This window comes from Telmatherina bonti, assembly GCF_933228915.1.
Source record: "Telmatherina bonti genome assembly, chromosome: 6".
In the NCBI taxonomy this organism is placed as follows: domain Eukaryota; kingdom Metazoa; phylum Chordata; class Actinopteri; order Atheriniformes; family Telmatherinidae; genus Telmatherina; species Telmatherina bonti.
Window position 1 is genome coordinate 35,496,151 of NC_136624.1, and position 18,086 is coordinate 35,514,236.

General features: G+C 41.9%; 1 protein-coding gene across 1 annotated transcript in view; it reads right to left on the reverse strand.

Annotated features, from left to right (window-relative positions):
• Positions 1 to 18,086, reverse strand: part of kif21b (kinesin family member 21B) — a gene marked incomplete at both ends in the record, with an annotated part of 67,256 nt that overhangs the window by 19,247 nt on the left and 29,923 nt on the right. Inside the window, 23 exons of the mRNA XM_079242143.1 lie at positions 1,509 to 1,619; positions 1,722 to 1,790; positions 1,979 to 2,220; positions 2,666 to 2,714; positions 2,853 to 2,913; positions 4,621 to 4,786; positions 7,033 to 7,134; positions 7,211 to 7,414; positions 7,824 to 8,001; positions 8,579 to 8,895; positions 9,531 to 9,638; positions 9,721 to 9,920; positions 9,999 to 10,190; positions 10,482 to 10,620; positions 10,704 to 10,827; positions 11,986 to 12,216; positions 12,321 to 12,384; positions 13,428 to 13,617; positions 14,448 to 14,643; positions 14,748 to 14,863; positions 14,964 to 15,131; positions 15,548 to 15,682; positions 17,442 to 17,591. Of these exons, the coding sequence (XP_079098269.1) occupies positions 1,509 to 1,619; positions 1,722 to 1,790; positions 1,979 to 2,220; positions 2,666 to 2,714; positions 2,853 to 2,913; positions 4,621 to 4,786; positions 7,033 to 7,134; positions 7,211 to 7,414; positions 7,824 to 8,001; positions 8,579 to 8,895; positions 9,531 to 9,638; positions 9,721 to 9,920; positions 9,999 to 10,190; positions 10,482 to 10,620; positions 10,704 to 10,827; positions 11,986 to 12,216; positions 12,321 to 12,384; positions 13,428 to 13,617; positions 14,448 to 14,643; positions 14,748 to 14,863; positions 14,964 to 15,131; positions 15,548 to 15,682; positions 17,442 to 17,591 (3,512 nt within the window). The remainder of the gene's footprint in view (positions 1 to 1,508; positions 1,620 to 1,721; positions 1,791 to 1,978; positions 2,221 to 2,665; positions 2,715 to 2,852; positions 2,914 to 4,620; positions 4,787 to 7,032; positions 7,135 to 7,210; positions 7,415 to 7,823; positions 8,002 to 8,578; positions 8,896 to 9,530; positions 9,639 to 9,720; positions 9,921 to 9,998; positions 10,191 to 10,481; positions 10,621 to 10,703; positions 10,828 to 11,985; positions 12,217 to 12,320; positions 12,385 to 13,427; positions 13,618 to 14,447; positions 14,644 to 14,747; positions 14,864 to 14,963; positions 15,132 to 15,547; positions 15,683 to 17,441; positions 17,592 to 18,086) is intronic.

Genomic DNA, 18,086 nt, shown 5'->3' on the forward strand with positions numbered 1-18,086 from the left:
AAAAACACAAAGGAACAACAAACGCCTGCAATCAGTCCGAAAAGAAATCTTACACCACTCCATCTTCCTGCACCACGCTCGATGAGAAGTCATCCCCTGTGCAAACCCTATGAGAGCCCATGAGTATGCACGCCCTCCTGTGTTTTCAATCCAAAATGGCTACAAACTGCAACAGCTGCATGACAACATGACATCAAATGAGTCATCTCATTTACCTACCCCTGGTCCAGATAATGAGGAGCCACAGGCTCCAGCGAACACAACACATGCAGTTATTAACACATACAGCAGACATCCGCACGGCAACAACACCCTAACTCTGTCTCACACTATCACTGATACCAATTAGAGGGTCTGTAAAGCTAGGAAATGCCCAATAACAAACACAAAATAAAGGACTTTATAGCAGAGGCTGGTTGAAATCAACTGCTGACGTTAATCAGAACAGAAAGCTGGAGTTGAATGTGAGGAGAAAAGACATGAGCCTCGTATCGACATTATTCCTCCTTCTGATTAAGCAGTATACACAATCAGGAGCATCTTTTACCTCGTTGTGCGTTAATGAGTAGGAAAATACAACATCAACCTATGGACAAACTCAATGACTATAAGTTCGGATTAATTGCAGAGCTTTTTTAATCTAATTCTGCACGATGACACAAGCTTCACGTCTCCTCTATGGTCAGAATGTACATAAACCAGATCATCTCACTGATATACAAAAGCAACTGCTCTGACAGCACATCGTAATGGAGGGTCTTACTATTTGATCTTCCAAATAGGTTTCCTGGTCTGTCCTCCGTGTGGATTGAAAGCACACACTAATTACATCATGTTGATACTGTTACCAGATCCACGTTTAAAAAGCCTTTGTGTATATACATATATATGTAGGTGGGTATGTATGTGCATATACATGTATGCATTGATCTCTTTCTTTTGTTTTTTTTTTTTTGTTTTTTTTATGTTCTCTTTTCTGTTCTCTTTCTGCCCCTTTCCTGTCCTTTCCGGTCGGGTCCAGTAGCATAAACTCTGTAATACAAGCTATTATCCAAAACAAATTGAAAAATAAAATAAGAATCAAGAAATACAAGGGGATCATTACATCTACAAAAGTTCCCCTTGGCAAAATAAATTTGCTCAGCAGAACACAGCATCCAGAACATCAGTCTGCTTGCTTAAATGCTGGACAAGACAAAAAAAAAAAAAAAAAAAAAAAAAGCCTTTGTGTTTCGACTCTTAATGCATTTACCAGTCAGATTCGATGACTGTTTGCACCATTTCTTTCTACAGCATCTACATGCGTGCCAGAGGAAAAGTCAGAGATTCATCTGCTCTCAAAAGGCCTGACCTTCACTCTGTCTGCAAAACCTTAAACCATGAGCAAGGAGAAAAGAAAATGAGGACGAGGATGGCTAAGATGCTCAGGTGAGTGTGTGTGTGTGTGTGTGTGTGTGTGTGTGAACAAAACGGACAGTGTGTCTGCTTCTACGCGACACTACACTCACTTGTCCAGAGCAAAACCTTGGGTTTGGTTGCTGGTCAGCCTTGAGAAGACATTTCGGTCATTTCTGGTCCTCAGAGGAGGCGAGGAAGGGGGGGTGTATCCGTCAGTGGGCCTGAGGAATGCGGGGAAGGTAAGAAATTAAACTTGATGTGGTCGGTCAAACAATGTGAGCAGTCTGCAAGCAAAGTAGCTGAAGTTGGAGGGTTGCACATACCTGTACGCACGGTCGTAAGACTTCCGCCGTGTTATGGGGGAAGTGTCATAACCCCGGGACTGCCTGGGACTGACACAGACAAAAGCAAGCAAACTAAGAGGAATTTCAGGGAGATAAAAGCTACATGCAAAATTACAAAAGAGAGAAATCAATGTTGACAGTTGGAAAACTATCAGCAGCAAAGCTGTTATGCTACTGGACCCATAGCTGGTCTCAGATTCATCCAATCATCAACAGTTTGTCACGGTTAGACTTACAAAGTGTGTCCCCTAATAGGCAGGCTGATGGTTCGGGATGCTCTGTCCCTGTGGTAAGGTTCACGCAGGGCCAAGCTGAGTCCCAGAGTCCCTGGAACCAGACTCAGACCATCCTCCTGTATATCTGTCAGTGATGCCAGAGACTTGGTGATGTGCTGTTTGCTGCCTGATGAGGGGTCCAAAGTGGGACCGAGGTACTCGGCTGACACTGCCTTCATCTGGGCCGACAGACGAGGCTCCATCTGGGTGAAAAACGCAACCAATTTGTGTTACAAAAGAACCACAGAAGAAGAATAAAACGAAGAAGAAGAAAATGTGAGGCATGAAATACAAAATGAGAATTTAATTAAGACAGTCTGAAAAGAGCAAAGAGAATCTGGAAGCAGCTCCGAAAACAAGAAAGAAATTGATTCTAGGTCATCCATTCATGGGGTCAAATAAGGTCAGGCTACAAAAAAAACAGCAAATGAATAAAATAAACAAAATAGTGATAAAAGGATAAATGAATTTGTGTCAAATCTGTGTTTCTCACACCAGCAACCTTTATAAAGAGGGTTTGTTCGAAATGTTTGCCTGCACTGCCACTCTGTGGCTGCAAGACGGAACAGCAGACACTGAAAAACAAGGCGGCTTTGCTGCACACACACTTGCAGCATCCTGGTTCTGACAGCCAGCGACTGGTTTTACCTTCAGCTTAAAATCATCCTGGCTGTTGGACTCCTTCATCTGAGACACACTGCAGGAAAGACAAGGAGAACACAGGTTAAAAAAAATAAATGTTTTTTTTATTTAACATTGTAATTTTACTTCAAACTTTTTTTTAATTGAATAATAGATAAATCATTTCATTTCATTTGTGTGTGGTTGGTGTTACCTGCTGTCGGAGGCTTGGCTGAACTCAGACGGCTCCTCATCAGTGCTTGCATAACCATTTTCTGCAAGTACACAGAACAAAAATCTATAAGCCTCCAGTACAAAGTATAGACCAGGGATCTGCAACCTTCACAATCCAAAGGGCCATTTTCACCATCAGCCCATCCACATAAAACTTCTGTAAAGCCACAAATGAGAACACTTTTATACCTATTTAGTCTTTAATATAAAGAAAAGCATAAAACTTTTGCAAAGAAGAGAAATGCATTTTCTTCTATGGGATGTAAATATTTGTAGTGTAATAAAACAAAGAACAGTTTCCAGCCTAAAAACAAGAAAAAACTGATCTTAGTGTTAAGTTGCGGAAATTCAATACAATTATTCCAAGAAAAAAATGGTAATAACCTGCTTTTTTATTATATCTATATATATATATATATCTATATATATATATATATATATTTATATATATTTATATATCTATATCTATATATATATATATATATTTTTTTTTTTTTTTTTTTTTGGTAAATGTTAAATCTATATACATTTGTTTTTAGCCAATGTTGTCAAGAGTCAGGCCGGTCCCTGGTAGAGATTCTAGATTTTTACTTCTAGGAAAAAACTCTGAAGTTACATGTGTTGATGAGAAAAGGAGGAAAAGAGGGAAAAGAAAAAAAAACTATGAATATCACCTCCTCATTATTTATTCTTCTCTGCTATTTGTGCAGATATACAAAAATCGGCCAATTCCTACAGGTTGGAAGTAATAAAGTACAAAAACATTACTACGATGCTGAAGTAATATACCAGTAGGTACCAATACCAAAATATATATATATATATTTATATATATATATATTTTTTTTTTTTTACACTTTTTTTTATTTGACCATTTTTTAACATTTCTTCTACTTCTGGCATTTTCAAAAGAAGCTTATTTTATAGAAGTTAACTTTGGGGTTGCATTTGGCTGATGCACTCTGCATAACGTGCACATTCCCGAGCTCACACACACACTTCCACTTCAGCTCGCTCAGTCACGTCTGTCAGTCTGTCATGAGACAGACAGCTGGGTGTCAGATGGATAAAAAGGTAGGGAGTAAAAATACCACATCATAACAAGATGCAAACAGCTAAAATAAGGCTCAAATTACTTTTAAAGTTGACAAAAATTATCTAAACTGCAAGTTCAGAGCTAGTGAAGCTAACTGATAAACCTAAGCTAGACTGTCAGGTTTACATCACTCTGAAACGTGTGCAGATGAGAGGGATACGTTACCTTGCTTTATTTTCATTATTAATATTTTTATGAGCATTTTATTAGTACTTCCATTGCAACTATAACACCAATGATCCCCCAGTTAACCAATCCCAGTTTAATCCCTGCTGTTTGATGGGAATTAGCCTTTCATCTTTATATAGTATCTAAATGGAATTCCAAACACTGAGGCCAAATTTAACCTACAAAAGAGGGCAAAGCTTATAAAATGAAAACTTACTAAACATAAACAACTAAATAAACAAGCGTGGAAGTTTAATCTGATGAGAAGTATCAGTTATTAATGACAAAGAACCAGACAACATGAAGTTGGTACTAATCTTGTCAACTGCACTATCAGTCTAATTACATATCTACATCCTGATGGAAGGATAGCTCCACTATATTATTTATTATATCCTAGATCAGAAAGATTGAGTATTCTGCGGAACATTTAAATAAGCCTCAGTTAACTTTGCATTCCCGGAGCAGCAGGAATTGTCCTCACCCTGCTGGACGTTGTGGATGAGAGCCTGAAGTTCAGGGATGTATTCAGCCTTTTCACGTAGAGCATCCAGGATGATGTGATTGTGGGATGAGCCGATCACGTCTGTCTGCCTCAGCTGACCCTCGAGAAGCCTGATCTGAGCTTCCTTCTGAGCCACCTGTAAACTCTGCACACACACAAAGAATCAACAAGGTCCAACTCTACAAAACAGTCCTGCAACAATAAAACTTCACACACAAAATACTCCATTAAAAATGCCATGTGGCAGTATGAAGACACGCCACTAGGTGGCGCACTGACATTATTTCCAGAATCCTCAGAGGGCTGCTGTGTCAGGCAGGCGATAAGTTTATTTGTACAAGAACATTATACCTTTACAGCTGAGTGCAGAGGAAGCATTAAAACATACATTTAAATGAAATAAAATAACTTAGATAAATAGAGAAAAAGTAAAAAAATAAAATGGAGCAAATAAAAGTTAAATTGTGAAGAATTAATAATTGTTTTAAAGCTGGGGTAGGTGATGTTGGAGAGCTAGTAAGATGTGAAAGTGGCGCCCTGTCTTGGCTCCTCCCCCTCTTGTTTTGCTCCTTGCATGATCCAAGGCTTTTTTTTTTCTTTTTTTTATTCGCAGCTTTTTCCACCAACGATTTTCTCTTTCTCGGATGTTTAGCAGGAGGCAAATGAACCGAGCCGGGTAGGGAAATCCTTACTGCATTTTCTCAGCCATGTTTGCCTTCAGAGTTTCTTCTTCACTACTTTATATTTCATCCTAACATGCTATTTATATGCAGGGTGTAGCTATCAGGTATGCGCGGCGGGAGGGGGAGGAGGGGAGCCGGGAGAAGAAGCTTACGAAATATAAGAAATAAACAACTTCATTTGGGTCCGAACGTTTGGATTGGTCAAAGTTGTTACAGATTTACAGTAAACTGAGGGGTCTAACTATATTTCTTATTGTTTATGATTATAAATGTATAGACTACTATCAGGACGAGGAACCACTTCCCACTACCCCAGCTTTAAATGGCTAATAGAAAAGTTTTTTTTAAAACAACTGTGTGTTTTAGCAGACATGGTTTCTGGGCATTTGTTTCACATGTGAGGAGCATAAAAACTGAACGCTGCGTCTCCATGTTTTGTTCCGACTCTGGGAATTTGACCCTGATGACCCGAGGGTCTGTTTAGTTCATAACAAAGCAGGAGAACCTGAATGTATTTTGGCTGTAAACCATTCAGAGCCTTGTAAAGTAACAGAAGGATTTCAAAGTCAGTTCTTTGACAGACAGAAAACCAGCTTCTGATCTGAGGACTGGACTTATGATCCACTTTCTTGGTTTTAAACCTGCTACATACTTCATGTTCATGTTCTCGAGGCCCGGGAAGAAAAATAACATCATTTCGTTCTCGCAGTCGGTTCTTGACACATCGGGCTGATAGAACTTTTATGATTGGTCAGATTGGTTGGACATTTGAGGTGGGCGGGGTTAACACAGAAAAGCATGAAGAGGACAGTTGTAGCTTCAGCATTTATTCAGGTTTAACAGATTGTTTTAATAAAACAGCTGATCAAAGTGGTGAGAAAGTATGAGTACTTAAAACATGTGGCACATGAACACACAGCCACGGCCAAAGCTTCTGGTAAAATATGAAATAACCAGGTTTATTGCACATAAAAGTATCAACATCACTGCCCGCGGTGATCCTAACCCTGTTGCTGATTAGGCTTCTGGTGGAGTACGACTTAACCAGACAAAATACTTTTTTCTTGTTCTTGTGTCATTGAGAGCAAGAACAAAGTTCTTGCTTCTCGTGGAGGATGTCAGACGTAAGAAGCGAGTGAGGACTGAAGCAGCTGTGTTCTGGACTAACAGCAGCTTTCTGATGGACTTTTTAGGGAAACCTGGAAGGACAGCGTTACGGTAGTCTAGTCTACTATAGATAAATGCATGGAGGAGTCTTTTTTAAAACCCTGCTGAGACATCAGTCCTTTAACCCTCCAGACTTTCTTTAAGTGATAAATCTCAACTTGTTGGCTTCTGACGACTGAAATCCGAACATTTGCTGCCAGAGACACCAAATGACGTCTGCTGTGACTGTGAGGTTTCTGTAGTCCTAGAACTCATTACTCTGTGTGTCCTGAAAGATGAGCCAAGCTGCTGGCAGAATGGCGCTCTCTGCTGTAACAATGGCTGGCAATCTATGAGGTAATGCAACTGCTGAAGTTCAGGTCTGAGTCCATGACTAAGACAAGATTTCTGACTGTGTTAGTTTTTAACTGAGCTGTTTGAGGCTGGGTACTGACTTTCAGTCTCTCTTAAGTCTAAAAGGTCTGCCTGTCATAAGTCCTCTTATTGTCTTTGATTTGTTTGTTTTTTTCTTTATTTTCAGATTCTCTGAACAACAACCCACCTTATCTATGGAAGCTTTCAGGAAGTGGTCCAACAGGTGGCGGGCTTCAGCCAGGGAGCACGAGCTGATCACCACTGAGGTGTCCACTGAGTCCAGCTCATCCTGTAAACACAGAAACTGGAACATCAGAGGCATCCTGAGAGGTGCAGCTATGCAGTTGTTTTGGATGTTTTCGTACCTTTGTTTCCTCTATTTGCACAATGGTGACCTGGCAGTCCGACAGACTGTCATTGATGTAGTCTATATTAGCATTCAGCACCTCAATGTCCTCATTAATCTCCAGGAGGAGGCGGTCCTCAGCCTCTGGTCCCTCCCCATCTGCCATCAGTACCTCCCTCTTATGAGAGAGCGCTTCCTGCTGGGCTGTCAGCTCTTCTCGCTTCTGACTCATCAAAAACACAAATGCACACATAGCAAAAAAAAAAAACCAAAACAATAAGTGCCTCTATTACAGATAAATATGATAAATCTGAACTATGACACTTACTTTAATGCTCTGATCTCTTTGCAAAACGAATAGTTAAATGTTTTTAAGATGGCTGACTTCACACATTTGCTCTCTCTCCCACATTTGAACATAAACAACTACAATTTAAAAGAGGAAGTAAGAGGCCCGCACTTTGTTTCAGTTCTTTAATACTGACTTGAAGTAAGTCAGACAAGCTGCAGGTGTAAACCAGCAACCACTCAGTTCAGCTAACCATCAGCGCCTCATTCTAATAACCACTTTCAGCTTGTTGTGTAGAGCTGCAACTTAAACCCACTTCTTCCACCAAACCACATCCAACCACCTTGATGAGACGATCCATGTCTGCTTCCACATTAGAGATGGTCAGTCTCTGCATGACTATGTCCGTGATGCGGCGCTCCAGGGCCTGCCACTTCTGACGGGCGGATTTGGAGAAGCTGTTGGCTCTTCCAGCTGCTGCAGTGCTGCCCAGGCCGACTGGCTTCCGCTGCAGCTTCTTCCTGCTGCTGGGAAGGTGTAAAGAAAAAGGAGAAGAGATAGAAATTGAATCCTTGACAAATACAAACAATGTTCCCTTTGACAGACGGTTATGCGAGGTCTGAATAACAGTATTTAAGCTTAGATTAAATCAATTCTTTTCTGTCAGATTTAAGTTCAGCGAGTACAGAATATATTCAACTTCCTTAACTTTTAAGTAGCCAGCATATGCAGCACATTCGCTTACAGATAATTATGCTTCTGAATGCATATTTATCAGTTGTGCAATTCAATTCAATTCAATTCAGCTTTATTTGTACAGCACCACTTCACAACAATGTTGTCACAGGACACTTTACATACACATCATTTCAAGCCAATTCATACATAGCATGCACACAGCAACAGTGGGAAGGAAAAAACTCTCTTTTAACAGGAAGAAAACGTCCGGCAGAACCCGGCTCAGGGAGGGCAGCCATCTGCCTCGACTGGTTAGGGTGGAGAGGACAGGAAAGACAGATCAACATGTACAGCTGCACTTATTCAGGAAGACCTGCGGAAAAAAGGAGAATTAAGTTAGATCGTATCAACTCTTCTTACCCAATGACCCGCGTTCCATCCATGCTCCCCTCGCTCTCCCCCAGGTATCCGTAGACATTGTTCTTGTTGTTCCACTGCCGCACCAACCCGCTCACAGTCTTCGCGGTCTCGGGCTCAGAGCTGCTTGCCGTTGTGCTGGCTGACAAATCAGCTCCAGAATCTGTAACCGGGGGTGTCTGGTTCCAGCGGGCCACCCGCCCAGCTACGCGATCCGACATGGGTTTGGCCAGGCGCCGCAGGGCGGTCACCTCCTGCGTCTTCCTGCGCAGCACCAGCTCTTGCTGCCGCTTCTGAGACTCCAACGCTCGAATCTGGTACTGATATGCAGCAGGAGGACATATGCAGGTTTTTATTACTCGGGCACAATGTTTTTGGTTTTTTTTTACATTTTGTACTTAAATGTTGCTTCAAACATCAAGATGAGCCTGTTTACTTTTCCACACAAGATACTTAGAAAGTTCCGACTGAGAAGGGATTTAAGACTTAAAATGGGGCCTTAAATAAAAGGATTACAAAGGAAGCCCAGAAAAAGACAGTTTTAACATTTTCATCCTCGCTCATAATCCCACCCCTCAAGGGAAAACAAATAAGGTGGAATGTGATGCTTGAAGTGCAAACATTAAATATGAAACAGCATCACATGCATGAATCCGGTTTTACTTGTGCCAGGCGAACAGATGGAGGCGTTTCTGCGCATCGACACACATTCGTGCATTCTGCTACCAACTCAACCGCTTTAAGGAACCTTTAAATACACTCAGACTCTTCAACTGTGGATGAAGCAGCGACATACCTACTGTAGCATTTGCTGAATCTGATATTTTATAACAATTTCCCAATAATTGTAGTTCTGACACCGGAGCTAAGATGTAAATATGCATGCAGTCGGTACGGCCTGCCGTCCCTGCTGTCTTGTCAGATTTATGTTCTCCTCGCTCAGATGCTGCCTCACCTCCTGCCGTCGCTGCTCCTTCTTCAACTGAGCGATCTCACGGTTCCTCTTCGCCTCCACCATCCTCCTCCTCTGCTGCTCCTCCTTCATCTGCTTCATTAGCACCACCTGAAAACAGCAGAATATGCACCTGGTCAGACATGTTCTTCCTCCCTGCCACGATCCCCGACTCCCCTCATCATCTCCTCACCTTGGCTTTCTTCATCTCGTTCACCTCAGCCTGCAGTTTCTTCAGCTCCCGTTCGTACCTCCCCTGGTTTTTGAGGAGACGCGCGTGCTCCTTCTGCGCTGCTTGCAACTTGAGCAGGTCGCGGTTCATCTCCTTCAGGCGCTTCTCATACTCCTGCTTGATCTTGTTGGCTTTTTCCTCCGTGTAGTTTTCCATGGACACTGCACAGCGGCACGATACGGTTATAAAGATGCAGGCGGGACGCTTTACGTCACGCCCGCCACATTGACTGAACTCACTGAGGTTCTGCAGCACGCGGTCTCGCTCCAGCTGCGTGTCGCGGATCTTGTTTTGCAGCAGGATCAGCTTCTCTTCGTACTGTAGCTTCAGCATCAGCAGCCTCCTCTGGCTGTTCTCCAGCTCATCTATCAGCTTCTGTTTGATCTCAATCTCACAGGTCAGGTCTGCCAGGTCTGCCTGGAAGTTAGCTGCTGGTTTGAGGGTTTACACAAGTTTTAAACTCTATTTAAAATGTTTTGCACGTTACATGAATTTTGAAAGAAAAAAATATTAAAACAAAAGAAGTGGAGGAACTTTTAACCTTTCCTATTTAGTGACCCCTGTAATTTGGAAACTGCAGGTCTGTGGTTACATATCTAAGATATCTTCATCCTTACTGGAAATATCACATGGAGCTACAAGATGATCAGATGCGCATAAACAAGGAGACAAATGCTGAAAATCTCCGGTTATCTTTTGACAGCAGCTGTCACGAGACAAACCTTTCTCGTCTGAGTCAGAGTCTGAGTCCACCAGACTCTCGTCACTTTCGAAATCATCCTCCTCCTCCCTGCCCTCCTCTTCGTCCTCACCCTCATCTTCATCACAGCCACTCTCCTCCTGCAGCGGAGACATGATGTCCTACACACAAACACACACGTGTATAAATCAGACTTTGTTCTGATCGTACAAAGACCAAATGTGAACGTACACGTGCGCCTCACCTCGACGTAATTATCATCCGAGTCGATTTCTCCATTCTCTCCGTTTTCACCACTTCGCCGATTCTCTCCGTTCTCATGGGTGTGCAGCTTTACTCTTTTCTTCAAGCCCTTCTCCAGCTCTGGACTGCAGAACAACAAACATCGGTGCACGTGTTACGAGCATGTGGATCCACCAGAAAACCAAAAAGCAACACATATTTATGTTAACCTGCAATAGTAATGCAGATGGCCCTGCAGAAACACTCTTCATCCACAGAGAGATGGCACACACTCCACACAGGGTTTTAGGTGTGTTGCCAAGTGCAGTATTTATGCTAAAATCATCCCTCTTAAAAGTCTACTTCAGTGCATCAGTTTTATTACCACTTTCATTTTCCCCCTTTGCTCCTCTCTTTTACGGTGTTTATCACTCATCCCATCTGTAAATCCCCCATCCTCCTCCATCTCTATGTCACTAACAACAATTAGCCTGTTAGCATGTGTACTCTGCTCTACCATGACCCAAAGGCCAACAGACGGAGACCTTTTTGTGTCCGAGCCAACGTTACTGCTGAGCAGCGGCAGCATTTCACACCCATAATTGACTCGTGATGTGGCTTTTAAAGAGAAAAGTGATGAAGAGGGGAAGAGGATGAACACTGAGAAAATTAGTCCCTTTTGGGGAATAAAATGAGCAAGACGGGGAATTTAGAAATACAGTTTCCAAAGATATATGACCACTGTGCACACTTCTTGTGATGTAATTCCTGCTCTCTCTCCATTTTTTTTTTTATTTTTTATTTTTTTTTACCCTGTTCTGTCCAGCATCATAGCATGAAGAACGGCAGTCTGTGTACCAGATAGATTTACTCTGCCAAGGCAGACATGTCATACAAATGGCTGCCCTTGATATTCTGAATATTTTAACTATTCTTTTTAATTATAACAATCAGTTCTGACATAGTAATGCTAAACCTATCAGGGGAAAAGATTAAAAAAAAAAAAAAAGCTATAGATACAAAACATTTAAGGAGGAACAGAATTCCAGCGTCAAAGGAATAAATTTCCAAGCGACCATGATGACAGTATTCACAAATACAAAATAAAATGCTATAGTACTACAGGAAAAATAATGATATGCAAAAACACAACAGCTATAAAGAGAGCAGAGGAGGCCCCACCCAGACCAGAACCCCAAGGTGCGACCAGGCAGCAGCAGACCTGGCGGGCAGCGAAGTGCGGGCCGAACAGAGAGCCTGCTTTAAACTCAGTCATCAAGAAATCTGCATCCCTTTCTCCTCACCTCAGCCTTCTCTGCCTTCTCTCCTTCTTCTTAAGCCTCTCGATGTCCAGCTTGGCACGGCGCAGCACATCTGACATCTCGGCCTCCATGGACATGGACACAGGAGAGGATCCTGGGGGGTGGCCGGGGGCGGGGCTCAGATTAGAGGCTGGGAACGGGGAACGGGAGGAGAGCCGAGCCACCTGCCGACGCAGTGATTCATTCATGGCCTGGCTCTCAAAAAGATTTGTTCTGACATGGGCAGAGAAGTAGACAGAGAGAGACATTTCAGATCCGATTGACTGATTATGAAGCGCTGTAAGTCTCAGTCAGAATGAAAGCTGCAAAACGCTTACCTCAGCTCTTCAATCTCTCGGATATAGTTCTGAATGAGAGTCCTGATCTCCTCGTTGCCTTCACCTGCACATGAAAAGGAAAAATAATCTAATTCAAGCATTTTAAGAAAGAGACTGTAAGACTCTCAGCTTCCAATGTTTAACCCTTAAAACTCTGGAAGGTACGTTTGGCTAGTTTTAGTCCACCTGTTTTTGTTTTTTGTTTGTTTGTTTGTTTGTTATCTGTTTACAGAAAATTGCACGTAGAACCTCAACCCTCGAAAGCACAATAAATCTAAAGATTTTTTTTAGGATATCCTTAGATGGCAGAATAAGACATGAATGTGATGTAAAATTAATAAATCAATAGATGTAACCTCAGAAAGACCAACCAAACAAGCAGAGCTAACTTATTATTGACAACATGTAATAAACAACATGGATTAAAGGTGGTCAACCATTTTCTTATTGGTAAATCATTCTTACACAGCAGAAACTATTTACTATTTACACTTTTTTCCTTCAAGCACTGTTCAGTATTTACTTTATTTATGCTTCTATTCACCTGCTATCCTCACAAAACAAACTCTAACTCAACTTGTTTTTGGTGCAATTTAGCTAAAAAAACGTTTATAAATGTGGGTTTATTTTAGCAACAGAGCACTTATGACTTGACTTATTTATTTATTTATTTATTTCAAGACATAACTTCCTTGTCAACCGTTGATCTTTGGCTGCTCCTGATTGGATATTCCCATCAATTTAAGATATTTGATTGGTCGAAAGTTTGAGGGGGAGTAGCTTCAACATCATTTCTGGGACCTGAAAATAGAGGTCAGGTTTTTTTTTTTTTTTTTTTTTACAAAAATGTCATTTTTTTGCTGTCATTGATCATTGAAAGTGAATTTACCATATAGAGACTCTAGAAACTCACTACGGTTTGCTTCTGGACTGCAAACCTCAGATATTAATCCCCAGAAAACTTCTATTGGTCGCAATTTAGGCCACAGAGTTACTGTACATGATGAACTGTGGACAGAAAGCATGAAAGCACTCAGGATGAAGGTGCTCCCACAGAGTTTTAAGGGTTAAACTTTACATAAGTGACTAAAGATCTTTTTCACAAACTTGATTTGGTGAGGAGGGCATTGATCTCATTGGCCAACAGATGTGTGACACGGGTGTTGAGGTGGTCAATAGTCTCCTGCATGGCCTTCACCCTGAGACGCAGCGTGTCATTTTCTCTCTGCAGCATGGCGTTCTCTTGGTACAGGTCGCTGTAGCCCTCCGAACCGTCCTCACATGCGACACGCTTCCCCTGCAGGGAGCAAACAGTCAGCACCAAGAAAACAAAAGACGCTCCAGGCCAACCAAACACTAAGTGATTGTATGAAATGACTCAGGTTGCCTGTGGCCCTTCAATCTGCTATTGTTGAATTTTGCAAAATAAATCCAGCAGTTTAAGCCTCGAACAGAGTGTCACTATCTAAACCAGTCATAGCTCGCGATGCTCCATTACTTCTAGTCACATCACATCCCTTATTACCAGATCCAGGTCAACTCGCAGCCTCGTGTCAGTCACTTCCCTGTAGTAACCATGGCAACCCTCTTCGCTTCTACCACAGACTGACTACTTTTTTTTTTTTTTTTTTTTTTTGGGTTACAATCTGGAGGTCAAAGTTGATGAAAAAGTAAACTTTATGCTTGCCTCTTATTTTTATTTGACTCAAAAACGGAGCTGTAAATTCAGTCGAATGATCAGATAATCTCTATAAAACAATATAAGATGCCGATATCTTGTCAATTAATCTTATTCATAGCTATGCTGCACAATAGCAAAGGCATAAGTGGAAGTGTGTGTGTTCCCCTAATGGCATCTAATGTAATATAGTTATCAGCAGCTGCAGCAGGAATGGCTTCTGCACCACCATCTTTTACTTCCATTAGCATTGTCCATTTTCTTTTTCTGCCCAGTGACTGTGATCTCTTACGGCTTTATTGCATCAGTTAGACTGACAGCAGAGAGTTCGTGCTCTCTTTCAACTTGTTCATTTCCATTTGTCATGTCCTTCCCCCCTTCTGTTTTTTTTTTTTTCATTTCTGTCTCTACCGATGTTCCCTCTCCTCTGGTTCTCCTTTTAAACTCACCGCCTTGTACTCCATCAGCTCCATCTGGAGTCGGGCTATCTCGGCACGGAGAGCGCTGATCTGCTGACTGGTCTTGTCTTGATTCACCACCACTTTGTTCTTGATGTTACGGGCACGATTGGCATACTTCAGCGTGTTTAGTGTCTCCATGAAGTCCCGGTCTGACGGACTGACGCAGGCGATCATCATTGTGCGGCTAGAGGAGGAGGATACAGATGCAGTAATCAGATGCTCGAACAAAGATCAAATTCAGCTTGTTTTATCGGTGATTGAACTAGTGAAGTGTGTGAGTGTGAGTACCTGTTGCCTCCAAGTGAATCTTGCAACAAGCGGGTAAGTTTGGAGTCTCTATATGGGACGTGTCCACCCTTCTTGGTCTGATCCCCCAAAGCGCTGATCACGTTTCCTAGCGCCAACTATCACAAAGAAGAGGGATGTGTGATCAAACACATCAGAGTAAAGTTACACACACTTAGAGCAGGAACAAAAACTTCACATGTTCGGCCCTCGACTCACCAGGCCACAGTTAATAGAGATGCCCTCTCGGGCCCTCTCCCCAGTGGCCCCTGTACGCTTCAGCCTCTCAGAGCCAGCCAGGTCCACGAAGTGGAACTTGGCCATGAGGGTTTCGTACTCTGGCTGGGTGATGGGATTTGAGTCCACACCATTCAGTTCCCCATTCTCCCCTGCTCCATTCTGCTCATGGGGGGACAAAAACACACATCCAGGGAAACAGCATGTTAATAAGTCACAGGATCTTGCTAGGAACTGGTTAACTCTTTCATCACATTGTATGATGCGATGTTTAATACATGAACTTTTTAATGTTCTTCAAAAACATCTCATCTTTTCTCATTTTTGAAAAATGCATGTTTTGTTTTGTTTTTTTTAAACCCATCATTTGTTTTACCTCTTATTTAGTCTAACCTCAGTAACAGCTGACAGACTTTTACATAAGGAGATGAAGATAAACTTTTAATAACATCTGCCTCACTCTGGACCTCCCTGTCATGTGGTTTTTTTTGTTTTTTTTTAATGATTTTACTCCCCTACCATCTATAAAACCTTCTCAACTCTAACACCCCCCCCCCCAGTCTCACCATTTGCGGCTGCTGACACACTCTCATTTGACAGAGATGAATGGTGAAGATGGCGTGAGAGCGGGAGCTTTGGGCATTCATCTGCGTGCTGGCTGTAGTGCGGGACAGAGCGCCAAGCTTCAGACACTGCAGCAGCTGCAAAACACACACACACACACACACACACACACACACACACACACACACACACACACACACACACACACACACACACACACACACACACACACACACACACACACACACACACACACACACACACACACACACACACACAAAACATTTAGAACATCATACTTTTAGTTGAAAATCCCAGAGACAAACTGATGGTAAAGGGAAAAACAGGCCGGCTCAGACATTAAAACAAGCTGCATGCAAATTTAAAACAAATGTCGCATGATGGGGCTCAGGTTTCGAAGAAGAACTCCACACACTCTCCAGTTTAATTCATGGTGGTGAAAGTCTTCATTTATTCGATTTTAAACTTCCTACTAAACTGTTCTTGACATTTCTGTCACCTGCAGGAGTTCCTCTGCTGCTGCATCCTCTCCTCACGGTTTCAACAACCTTCCTTCTGTTTTTCCTCCAAAGACTCCATCATTGCCGCACTTCGCCTCCCTCATCCTGTTGTGACAGTTTCATTCTTCTTTCCCACAGGAGTACCCATCTGTCTCCATTTGTGTCTCAGCTGTTTGCTTTTTGGGAATTTAATTCACAGATTAAATTTTTATGCCTTCTCTCAAAATCTGCTCACATTTTTCCGTTTACTTTGTCACCCAGTTCTGAAAAAAGATGAGCAACGCCGCACGTTTTGTCCGACCAAATATTTACTATAACTTTCCCTTTTGTATCACCACCTGCTTTTTGTGTGAACCTGAATACCAGACACGCATTGTGCACTGCTGACTCCTGTCTGCATCCATAAATTATTACTCAATCCTCACATGTGAATGTAAACAAGCCAGCTTGGAGAAAATTCAATTTTCTACATCTTATATAAAATCTGATGCATCACATCAGAGTCAGGTGTCTCATTATTCATAATCTATTTGTTGTTTTTTTTTTAATGATCAAACATCTACTTGTTCCTGACCTCTGCCACGCTGGTGAGGTGCAGGGCAGCTCATTGTTCCACAAACTTTGTTTTTTTTATATCTTTAGTTTTTAAGACTATTAAGGCAACAATTTCTAAAGGATTCCTCCATTTGTCATCATCAAGAAAAGGCAGCCAATGGAGATTAAGTTAGGATTAATAAAACTGAGAAAACTGTTCATCAGATTGTAAAAAAGGCAACTATAAAATAACTTTCATGCAGAGTTATCAGACTTTGTGGTGGAGGTGAACTCCTCTGTTGTGCAGCTGTGCAAACATGGTCGTCATAGAGGAGCCATCAGATAAAAACAGAAAACAATTCTGCAACTGTAAAAATTTTAGAAACATCCTAAGATATGAAGAAGTTAAACATAAAGCAATTATCTTTTTTGACTGCAATTAGCAGAGATGCATTAAAAAAAAGTATGCACACTGCCATTAAATATCACGTCCTCTAAAGCTTATGCTGCAGCCAGTGGCACGGTGAACACTGCTGCTGGAAGGAAGGATGGATAAAACAGAAAACAGAAGCTAATTCTTATGGAAAACATCTTTTTATGGGAAAAAAAAAGGATATAAAGAGAAACGTTTCCACAACAGGATACACTGATATTTTTGTGGTCTGTACAGACCTCTGAATAAGCATCAAAGATGATCATCAGATAGACCTTAAAAGAGAAGTGCATGAAAGATCTTTTGTGAGGAACGAATAAAAAACGATGAAAAATACTCTTTGCTAGCTTCAAAAAGCCAGCACACACACACACACACACACACACACACAGAGAAACGAGGACCGACCTCTTCCTCTGAGTGCACCAGTCTGGATGTGACCCCTGTGGTGTAGATGCTGCCACTGCCATCCTCATGGATTCTGATGTTGGACTTCCTGCTGCGACTTTCTGGGTCTCTGGCTCCGTCGAACAGGTCCAGGATCTCCTCATTGTACAACTACAACAAACACACACGTCGACACATGACCAGTCATGACGCATGCTTCTCCAGAGCGTGATATGACCCCTCCTATGTGAGAGAAACATAGCTAATGTGTGTGTTAGACAGCTGTTGTATTCACACCACATCATTGTTAAGCTGCAAATGAATCCAATTCTACAGGAGAGTTTGCTTCTGTCTTTCTTCATCACATCAGTGTTTGTTGTTGAAACACAGTTCTGCGCCCACAGTGATCAAAATGCTGAACTCTCTGAATCTGCTTCAGAGAGGTCAAGGGTCACAGAGGTCAGCTGGAAGCTCAGCTGCTCCCACCTACTGCTAAACACACACATACACACATCTGTTAACCATCAATGAAGATAACCTTTTGACCTGAAAATCTGCAGAAAACACACTAATAACAAAAAGCAGGACCAAAAGGAATAAATAGAAAAATATCTGAACAAATGAAAGAAAGAAAAACGATTTGTTGTCAAATTGGAATTTCTATTT